A 10,705-nucleotide genomic window follows, 5' to 3' on the forward strand; every position below is an offset into this window, starting at 1 on the left:
AGGTAGTTGGCCATGTTTGCATCGTGGGCAAATAATCGTTATTTCCTTTCTATTTTTCGGAAGGCAGATTGTAATTGCTCCTATTCAATAGGAAACTGAGTAGAATGTCCTGTAATCTTATTCGGTAGAGGGCCGAGTATGTCCAATCGGTTGTTTAGCAAAGTCCATAGCCAAATAATTTCAACTTGATCGGTAGTGATTTGTATATCTTCAATATCCAGAGACGGCCGTTGATCGTTTCTCCTGGATTAGTCAGGAAAGAGCAGCGTGGATTTTGAGGGGCTCAGCATCTTAGTCGATTGTCCAGATATTTGAATATTTATCCCAACAGTACCGTAGCTCTTTGCTAGCCTGGATGAACGAGACTTTTCCCGCCTTTGTCTGCCCTTTTTCTTCTCCTTGGTGGCTGCTTTCTTTTTCTTTTCTTTTTTTTTTTCCTTGTTTGGTAAGGCGTTTGTGGCCGCTTTTGTACGTTTCTGCATCATCATCCTTAAAAACACTAGAACCAAAAGGTTAAGTACCCATGCCTCGACAAAGATTAAGACCATCAAAACCCCGATTCATGCGTTCGCGTGCTCGCAATAAACGTCTCTTTCTTCTCCGCATGGCCAAGTCCCACATAATTTGGTTCACATAAGGGACGAAATTTTAAGTGGCATGACTTTAATAGGTGAAATAGAAGAACATGAAGGGTGTTAATCAGCTCATTCCATCATCCATCAGGGCCATTCGTTTGATTGGGCACAGCAAGAGTAAACGTTCCGGGCATAACAAAACGCGGCACGATTCATCTAACTCGAAGGACGCTCTCAGACACACAGCTGGGAGAATTTGATTGGAGCACCCAAAGAATGCAGCACATGCTGGCAGAGTGTCGGCGAGGGCAGCACATGGGAGCACTCTAGTGGTGCTCGCAGCTTTCATGCCGTAGGCATGGGAACCTGACAAAGATATTGCCCTCCCTGAAGGGAAAACAGGAAATCCACTGGTTGATTGATGGCGGTTATAGATGCCGAAGTGGATGTAAAGTTAAAACAGTAGAGATTATGGATTGAGAAAAGTTGATGCTTCACCCAAAAGCATTCCCATCTTATTCCATCCCCTATTTTCACCTCTCAAGCAAACATAGTTTGCAGATCTCAACTCCAATTATGGATTTTAGGTACATACATAAAACTGAATTATGTATGCTACCCTTATTACAAAGATGGCCTTCTTGTTATTTTAGTGGTTTTACCCTTCCGTTTAATAGCAGGAGGTCGTGGGTTGGCGTGATGCGTGCAGCATTTATGGGACTGTTGGAGAAACCAGAAAGTGGCTTAGCTACCCAATGATGTGAAACCAACTGCTTCATCAATATCCTTTCACACAAATTGTTTGGAAACACAGGTTTAAAATTTGCAACTTAAAATTGATGCAACGTCAGCCGTAGCCAATAGGTCGATTTCTCAACTTCAGTGACTGGATGATACTGGAAAACTAAAGGTAAAATTTCACCAAATAAAGGAAAGGTACCATTTTTCATTATCCTCCGAGACACTAACACTACTCCAAAAACTCTTCCATCATGCCCTAGTATTCATGCAAATCATGAGTATTAGATGGTAATATAGATAAGAACCAGGTGTGATGGTGAATTGATGATAACAAACCTGTGAGATAAATGGTTCAGCATCAGTGCGCCGAAGGAAATGCAGCGAGTGTTTAGTGAGAGATATCGAATGATCCCCAAGACACACTTCTCCAATGTCATCAAGTACCCTAACACGGATGTAAGGATCCTTTGGAGGAACCATATCCTGGACACGTATTAATATTTTTTAGCCGTAGAAAAATTTATGTACCTCAAGCATCTACCAATTCATAGGCATCTAATTTGGTTGAAGACAAATACCACAGTCAAATCAAGATCCAACTCCGACATGTAGGACTGTATCGCCGCAGAATGATTTTTAAAGCACTCTTCTTCTGAATAATTGAGCTTTTCCTGAATTTCCTGGGGAAGTACAGGGCCCACTTTCCATCTCAAGCTCTGAATGGTTTCTGCTCGGTTATACCTGTTTGGATAGAGTGTCTTAATTTGGGAGGAAGCAAGACACAATTTGTTGTAGGGAAGACAAGCTTGTTCGCATAAATACCTCAATTTACTAAACAGTAAGAAATTTCAATACTGAGTAAGAAAGAGGTAAAAGACATTACATGTAAGCCATGAGACAACGTTTGTTGCGGATCAAGGAAAGATGATGTATGACCGCACCAAAATGATCCTCATTTCTTGTTGTTTGTATATCCAAGTTCTCATCCTCAATTTTCCTGAATTAAGGTAATATAACATGGAGTTAGTAAGGCTCTGCTAGAACTTGTACATTATTGAATAATTAATTTAACATAGAAAGATTCATCTATGGAATATATTTATAATGTAAATGGACATGACATTCATGCTTACATACATATTTTCATGCTCAAATGGTTTATTTTGAAAAAGATTATACACCATGCAAGGAAGAGCAGTGGGAGTCACCTGATCAAGGACTGAAGTTGCAGGTTGTGCTCATTACATTCTTTAATGACTTGATCAAATGCATCACTCTATAAGAATAACCAGGTAAGTCACGTTGTTTCCGAACAAAATGAAATGAACCTATGCATATGATGATGGCATTCTTCGAAGTTCAACTAGAGAGACCAAATATCCGGCAATCCTACCCGAGCAAGAAAGCACGGAAAAATAACAAAATATAACATCACAAATACTGATATTCTTTTTCATTTTCTTTTTTAATCTCCCAAATATAGGCATCACAGATTTACAGTTTTGTAAGCAATGTAGTAACAACAAAGGGCATACAACCCAACCTCCCAAACTCAAAAGGGCGCACATGTTCCAGATTCCTGCTTCCAGGCCATGGTAAACAGGGAATACCAAAATTGGAATATAAGCAAGAGAACAACACAAAAAAAGAACAACGAAAATGGTATGAAAAATGCAAAGCAGATGTGCCATCAGATTATTAAAGTCAAAGCCTCAAATTACCTAGCTACTCACCCAACATCTCAGACCTGACAAAAGAATCACCATCTGCGTTAAGAGGTTACTGAATTTTGTAGAAGAGAAGAGTGGGCAGGAGCATAATGGAGGAGACTAAAGGCTATCAAAATATTACACAACCAGCATATACATAACCATGGTTGACAAGATAAAGAGTTGCAGTGGGTTTTGGTGAGCAAAGAGCTCTTAGCATGCGTGCATGAGAGAGAGAGAGAGAGAGCGCATAGAGCATTTTAATAGCATAGTTTCCATCTGCTATACTATGTGCTGATACAGGTTGTTGACCACATTCCCTAATAGCTTAAGTTTTTGGCTTGTAGTGGTTCATTTACCCATATAAATAAATCTCAGATATATTCATATCTGCATACTTATCCATAATTTCATGCTGATGCTGCTCATAGATTCCAAGAAAACAATCAGCATATAGATGTGCTTGTAAAATATGGATGTGAAAGTGAAACGCGTGAATATTAAGCTCATACTACAAGAGACGGTAGTTTACTAGGATATGCTAGCATCAGGTGTAAATGGCAGATACATGTCCTTTTAGTTGTTTATGTGAACTTCACCCCACCCCAACCCCCAAAATAACGAAAGAAAAGTTCAAAACAAAAAATAAAGAAGAAAGAAAGAAGAAAAAAGTCATACTCCCTTTAATATGTCGATAAACATGTGCACTTAGAACAAAAGGTGGATGTAGGAGGTTACATTCAAGCATGAAAATCAAAGGAAACACCTGTAGGAGAAACGAAAAGCGCAAGTCATGAGATATTTAACCCAATGTTTGGTGTTTGGTGTTTGCTTGAAAACCTTGGGATGATGATCGACAGCTTATTAATCAAGGCATTCACAATGCCCAAGGAGATGAAAATAGACAGCACATTTCACCCAAACTATTGGAAATCAAAGTCTAAGAGATAAAAGGCTATACAATCAAGTTGTCAAACTGTTACCATTGCCCTCTAGGCTAAAACTAAGAAATAACTCAAACTCCAAGTATGTATAAGAGACAGATTCATCATCAAACATGGGACAGTGATAACCTAGAAGTTACTTTGGTTGATAAAGGATAGAGAAATGGCTTACATTGAAAGCTGTGAGCTGTCCAGTTTCAGAGCATGCTAATTCTCGCAGTAGCTGGGATGCTCGTCTCCCATACATCTTGGATCAGATAAATCCACTTCTACAATGCATAACAGAAAATTCAAGCAACATAACCACAAAGAAATAATTGCTTATATAACAGAGACAGTCCATAACAATCACAAAATCAGAAGATGGAAGCTATGACATGTAACCTAAAGAAAACAAAAGTTCAACAAAAGTTAGATAAATCAAAGCAACAGATGAGAATGGCATATGACTTATTGCCAGACATTATCATGTTTTTCAAGGAAGAAATTATCCATGCTAGACTAACAGAAAATTCATCCACAGTAAAATTTCAGTGGAAGTTTGCTAATAAGAGATCTCTACCGAAAGAATCTAAGTATAGGCACATACCAGTCAAAACAGAAAAACTACAGGAAATTGAATTAAAGATATGGAGAATTTATCATCCAGCTAAAATTAGCGTACTTTAGCTAATATGGTCTTACTTGTGACATTAAATAAAGACAGACAGATATAAAAAAATATTTTAAAAAAAAACATAGAACAACAGGCAAAAGCAAGCAAGAATTAGTAGCATAATCTAGTGATTTTGATGACCCATGAAACTCGAAGAAGCGATGAGGTATTCAAAAATTGCAGAAATGAAAGAGAGGGGAGAGCGAGAGATTAAATGGTGAAATAGCATTGCCTTGTTTGTTTGCCAGCGCAGGAGATGATTGAGATCAGAGAAGGCCACAGGGAAGACACCTTGGGCTTTGAATCAAGATTGGTAGGGGGAATAGAATATTCTCAGTAGCTCTCACCAATACCACTAGGGTTTGAAATAAAGTGAGCTGCCTCCCTTCTGCCAAGTTAAAATGTTGATCTGCCATGTCGAACCGATCCAAAAAAAAAAAACACCAAGAACAAAACCCCAATCCAAGAATGAGATCAGACCGGGTCAATGCTAGGTTGAGGTCGAGCCATCACACACCGTATCCACGCAGTAAGGGGACAGGAGCCACCAAAACCGATCTATGGAGTAGAGATGTGGAAGTTAGTAGCAACTTGAGCAAGCTTGATCAATTGTTTGGGAATCTGTCTCGGCTGTCCAGCACACTGGATTTTAATAACTTCATTTGCTACAAGTTAGTGCCTTTAAGCCTCCTTGTCCTGGGAAAGTTGAATTTGGGGTCTGTCATCTCTATCAACCATGTCCGGCCAACCTCAGAGTTCCTCCCAATTAATTAACCAAGTGCACAAGCCCATGATGCAACTTGAAGATTGTTAATTTCTTTTTCTTGAGATACTGTCCTGAACTCTTGGCTACGTTACATGTAATTTGAAGTTTGAAAAGTTATAGAATTAGACATCCACTCTATATCTCATGAAGTATATGGACAGATAAAAAAATCAAGTCAGCTAGAAAAAGAAAAAAAAATACATGGTGATGGAACATCTTCCCTCACACAAACTAAGCATATGCAACATATTGCAGATCAAAAATAAAGTTCAAACTGAGAATTTATAAAAAGAAGGTCATCAATATTATATTCTCAAAGGTAAGAGATTGTGGGTCTGTGATTTTCAAATGCATTGCTTCGCCATGGCCATCAATGGGTGCCTTGCCTTTCCTTGTACAACTAACTGCCTTCCATGAGGTTGATACTATGCATGAACTTATATTGAATGATAGAACAAACATTATAGCTTCCACATATAATTTGAAAATACCATGTATAGAGGTATGGGTATCTATAAGACTTAATACAGACAACTTCAGATGATGTATTTAAATTTTGAAATTCAAATATATGATATACAATGTAGTTGTATTTCACTTCTAACAAGGAGGAGAATGATTTTGTCAAAAACTACCATACAATCCATCATTCTAATGACAAAATATTGTCTCCCCTTTGTCTTTAAATGTTCAGCTGATAGAACAGGGTTGATTTTAAAATACCTATTTTCTTTAACTTTTCCCTTTTCTTTTCAGTTCAAGAATTCTAGTGTTTATATGTATGTGTGCATCTAATATATCATAAATATGTATATATGTAGGTAGGTACTTGTATAGGTACATAATTGTGTGTATTTATGTATGCATATAGAAGTAACAGATCACCTTTCAATGATTCTCTCTTTTCATTGTAGATATAGAGTGGCCCAGCCTAAAGTGGAGTTCCCATTCTTATTGAAACATTTGCACATTCAAACTTCTCAATAAAAAAATTGTTCTCCGCCAACCTGTACCACTAGGTATGCATTTAACTGAGTCTGCGGCCTATTTTCTTCTAATTTTCAAAGTATTCTTTCCGGTTATCTTTCCCTTACAGGATAGCTAAGCCTACTTTGGATCTGCTCCATATCTCAAAAGTGAAGACCAAATTGCATTGCTGATCTCTGATCCAAAATTTGCCTTTCCAAGTAATAGTACACCTACTGAAACTAAGAAGGATCAACATGTAGCTCTGATCATCCTAGTCGGTTTATTTAGCACTATATAATCTGATGAATATATCTATTGACTGGTTTGTGGTATAATGTCAATCGATAATTTTTTAGCTGACATAATTTGAATCATTTGTGATGTAGCAACAAAGAAAACCCAGTTCCTGGTTGGGAGCCTACCCTGAACGAAAACAATGCCCATAGGATTTGGAGAAACAAGACAAAAATAACGCGATTTACTTTAAGAATGTTGGGAGAGCAAAAAAACAAAAAAGAAAAAATCAAGACCACGAGATTATAGTAAAGTAAAAACCTCTGAATAGCAAACTCGTATCACAAGTTATCATGAAAATTGTGCAAAATTTATCGAACATAATATACTAAACCAAGTGACCGACAGTATCATACACAATAGGATTACAATGATCAGACATTTTGCACAGACATATCGATCACAGGGAATATTAGCAAGATCCAGAAACAGACATACCTAGATGAGGAGTCCCTCGTAGGCACGAGTTTGAGTTTGGCAGGAGGATCTGTTTGTCGAGCAATCAGTGGTCTTGGGAGTCGCTCATGCGTCCCGGCGGGCAAGAGGGGAGGACTTGCGTCGATATGTGTCAGCTGATTAGGGGATGTCAGATTTGGGGTGGGATCAGGGAGACAAAGAGAGATGGGGCATTTCGGATGTGGAATGCGATGGAGAGCGGGGGGGGGGGAGGGAGAGGAAGCAGAGGGCGTGAGGCCGCCGAGGGAGGAGTCGGAGAGAGAGGGAGGGGGATGGGATTAGGGGTGGAGCCGAACGACTCGGTAGAGCGAGAAGAGGGAGGGGGAGGGGGAGGGGGAGGGGGAGGGGAAAGGAGGGAGGAAGAGAGGGGTGTTAGGGTGGAGTGCGAATGACTCGGGCGGACGAACGATTCGGGGGAGCGGGGTGGGGACGGGTCGGTGGGCGGCCGGGGTTCACCGGATGGATACCGGTTAATATCAAATTTCCCGCTACAACCCTATGTCATCAACGGCTACGATTAATCATCCTTTTGGAGAAAAAAACAAAAACGCACCGTACAGGAATAAAAGGGTTCTGTGCTAGGTGGACCTTGGGAGTTGGGTGGGCGGAAGTTTCATTGCAACCAGGGAAGTGAGTAACGGATTTGTCAATGTGTGTTCCATTGGAGCATTGCTAATATAAACAATCAATATCCTGTTCCTATGCGTGAAGCAATACCTTAATTTGTGACATTTGCAGGAATCTTGAATTTGATATGATTTGCTAATAATGGGAATTGGATTTTTTTTTTCTTTTTGGATTATGGCAATTTAATTATGTTGGATAAGGATGGGAAGAAATTAAAGTGCATGAAATAGAAAAGATAAGCAAGTAAATAATATTAAGATTCTGAGTTCGAATTAACTATCCAAGTTGGGCGAACAAAAGTTGGTAGGTTTTGATTTGTCAAAGTTGTCGTTGCTTTGTTTCTTAATATTTCTAGGTGGAATCATATCGCACCGCATCTGAAGTCACGATGGAAAAAAAAAAAAAAATCCTAGCCCCACCGTCGACGTTACAAACTGGTGGGCCCCAAGTCGATCACCACTTCAAAGGGCAAATTTTTTTGTCAGGTAGCGAATGTGTAAGATCACACCGCCGTATAGGAAATCACATCGTCCGAGCACAGCGGGCGAAACATACACGCCACGGAGACAGCTCTGCATCGCCCGTGGATAATTGGCTATCTATTCCAATGGCTGAGCCCTTCCGACACAAAACAAGCAGCTGGCCGCTGATGGATCTTGCTTCTCGATTTTGTTTCTATTTTGTTGTTTAATACCACCAAACAGTATCCTCCGTGGTGGATGATGGATGCCGTGCAGCTCTCGATAGCCACTATCAACAGACAAGAGGGCTTCAATCAACACATACAATGTACGATACGGTAGTGCTCGGGAATCATTTTATTTGATAACCATCCACTCTTTTATGACAACGATGGAGAGTTGTATGGTTCTCTACAATGTAACCCATGCACCGCAGAGGATCCGAGTTATACTAAGAAGTGGATAGTCTATGGTGGGCCAACGGATGATTGAAGGAAAACTAAAAGTTCCGATGTAGACGCAATAAAAGTTCCGATCCATCTACTGTCAATTTATCGATGTGTATTATCCTTGTTATTCTTGAGTGATGAACCTGGAGGAAGATGGACTCGACAGAAGTACCACTTTTCTTGTTATTGTCACTCCATTGTATTTTTTTAATTAGATAAACATGTGCATTTGGGAATTTGCGATGCAAGTCGATCCATGCTTTGACTTGTATTTTTTAAATTGCTGGTCACTTTGACTGGGGAACATGGTAACAAGTTTTGCCTGAACTCCTGTCGTTGCAGTTATGAACTGCATTATGCTCATTCTCTGCAGGTTTAGTTGGTGCCTTCCAATTGTTCCATCTCATATCTCATGTATTGCTATATATGAGCTGTCTTTTTTTCTATATTTTTAATGAAGCATATGCGACCTTATGGTTAATTATTTATAACAATTTTGCATTAGGATAACAAAGTATATGAAATCCAAATAGAAGAAATGGAATTTAATCTAATTCTTGAGTTTTTTATCCACTTCTATTGAATCTTATTATGCCTTTGCAGGTTGTGATATGATGAGAGAGCAGTAGTTTTATGTTTATGCTGGCAGCAGGAATGAAATTGTTGAGAAACCAAGAGAAGAGTCGGCTCCATGATACGGATATTGTTGTTTCTAAGTTGCAATATCAATGGGAAAGTCGTAACGACTGGATATTTTTTTCCTGGGAGGGCCGCAGCAAACATTGAATCCTGCATCGCCTAGGAATGTTCGATCGATGTCTATCTTCTTACCTGATTCTCCTAAACCTAATTGCCATTTTGTTTTCTTTGCCACGCTAAAATTTTAAACGCTCGACATGATTTCTGTAGTTTGAGTAAGGTGGTCGATCACTATATTCGCCATAATTTCTTTGGCTCAAGTTACTCGAATACTCTCCCTCAGGGGAGAGGCAAATTCGTTTTGTTAGGCTAACTGCAGTTGGAAATTAACATGTGCTATATGCTGACATCATGATCCATGACTTTCTCAAGTATCTGGAAGAATTTTCCATCGTCTGGAACTAGTAGCATTATGTTGGCGTGAGCTATCTAAAACAGGTCATATGGATGTCATAACTCGGAGGAGTTGGAACGTGATTTGCGGTGGGTTGGTTAGTTCAGTACGCAATCCATCCTCCATAAACAGATTGTTCATGTTTCTACGTATACTGATTTTGTTGTAACAACCGGCACATATAATATAAGGTTACATCACCACAATCCGTTGAAATAGGGAGATGGTGGGCGAGTTTGTTTGACATTTTCTTTTTATTTCTTTCTAAGGTTTTATTCCCACAAATCAAACATTTATTTAAAAATCGAAACATGTTTTCATGGAACAGGACGAGTTTTGTGGCTGGAAGAAAAATATCGGATCTCAAATTCTCAATAAACTAACGGAAGCTGGAGTGGGGTTAATGAGAAAGATTCGGGCCTCAGGGATTTACCAAAAGATGGTCATATTTCAAAAGCATCAATAAATAAATAGTTTTTACCAAAGGAAAAAAACGCCACAATAAATATCCCTCATCACTGGGAGGGCAGAGGACAGCATGGTCATGGACAGGGCAATTTAATTCCAGAATCTTTCCCGTGATTCTATGCGACATGTCCTCCAACCAACCGCAGACTTCGTGCACCGCTCCGCCTTCACTCTCCACCTAACAACCCGCACCCTCCTACTTTTTGTCCCCCGCATGAATGAAGCGATCCCTCGAGACTACGGGAGTAAATATTTTTCTAGTTCTGGTTTACAAACAAGTTGCCAAAGCATTTTTTTTTTAAAAAAAAATTTGGTAAAATTGCCAGAGCCTTTTTCGAGATGATGGCCGAGTGCTCCCTGTGCTTTAGTATCAGCGTGAGTAGAATAGAGGACATGGTATACGTGGAAAGGTTGGCTTGCCCTGAACAGAGACGTGGTGGCGGTGGACAATGGCAATGCCAACAGGTCCTTGGTTCTTTCCCCTTATTAGATTTTGAA

The 10,705-nt window shown here is 39.5% G+C and overlaps 1 protein-coding gene across 3 annotated transcripts; it reads right to left on the minus strand.

The window, feature by feature from the left end:
• Positions 1-1,334: 1,334 nt before the first annotated feature.
• On the minus strand, positions 1,335-7,428 carry LOC105052157 (uncharacterized). 3 transcript variants are annotated; one of them, XM_073245034.1, is made up of 9 exons: positions 7,092-7,428; positions 5,105-5,473; positions 4,857-5,012; positions 4,142-4,238; positions 2,525-2,592; positions 2,200-2,313; positions 1,895-2,057; positions 1,653-1,799; positions 1,335-1,572 (listed from the first exon to the last, which is right to left on the minus strand). In XM_073245034.1, the coding sequence occupies exons 4-9, from the start codon at positions 4,214-4,216 to the stop codon at positions 1,546-1,548; spliced, it is 594 nt and encodes a 197-aa protein (XP_073101135.1). In that variant the 5' UTR covers positions 4,217-4,238; positions 4,857-5,012; positions 5,105-5,473; positions 7,092-7,428; the 3' UTR covers positions 1,335-1,545. The 3 variants fall into 3 exon arrangements, with proteins under 3 accessions (XP_073101135.1, XP_010931179.1, XP_073101136.1); XM_010932877.4 differs by lacking the exons at positions 4,857-5,012; positions 5,105-5,473 and having other exon boundaries at positions 7,092-7,422; XM_073245035.1 differs by lacking the exons at positions 2,525-2,592; positions 4,857-5,012; positions 5,105-5,473 and having other exon boundaries at positions 7,092-7,420.
• Positions 7,429-10,705: the final 3,277 nt, after the last annotated feature.

The sequence above is a fragment of the Elaeis guineensis genome, chromosome 10 (assembly GCF_000442705.2).
Source record: "Elaeis guineensis isolate ETL-2024a chromosome 10, EG11, whole genome shotgun sequence".
NCBI lineage: Eukaryota > Viridiplantae > Streptophyta > Magnoliopsida > Arecales > Arecaceae > Elaeis > Elaeis guineensis.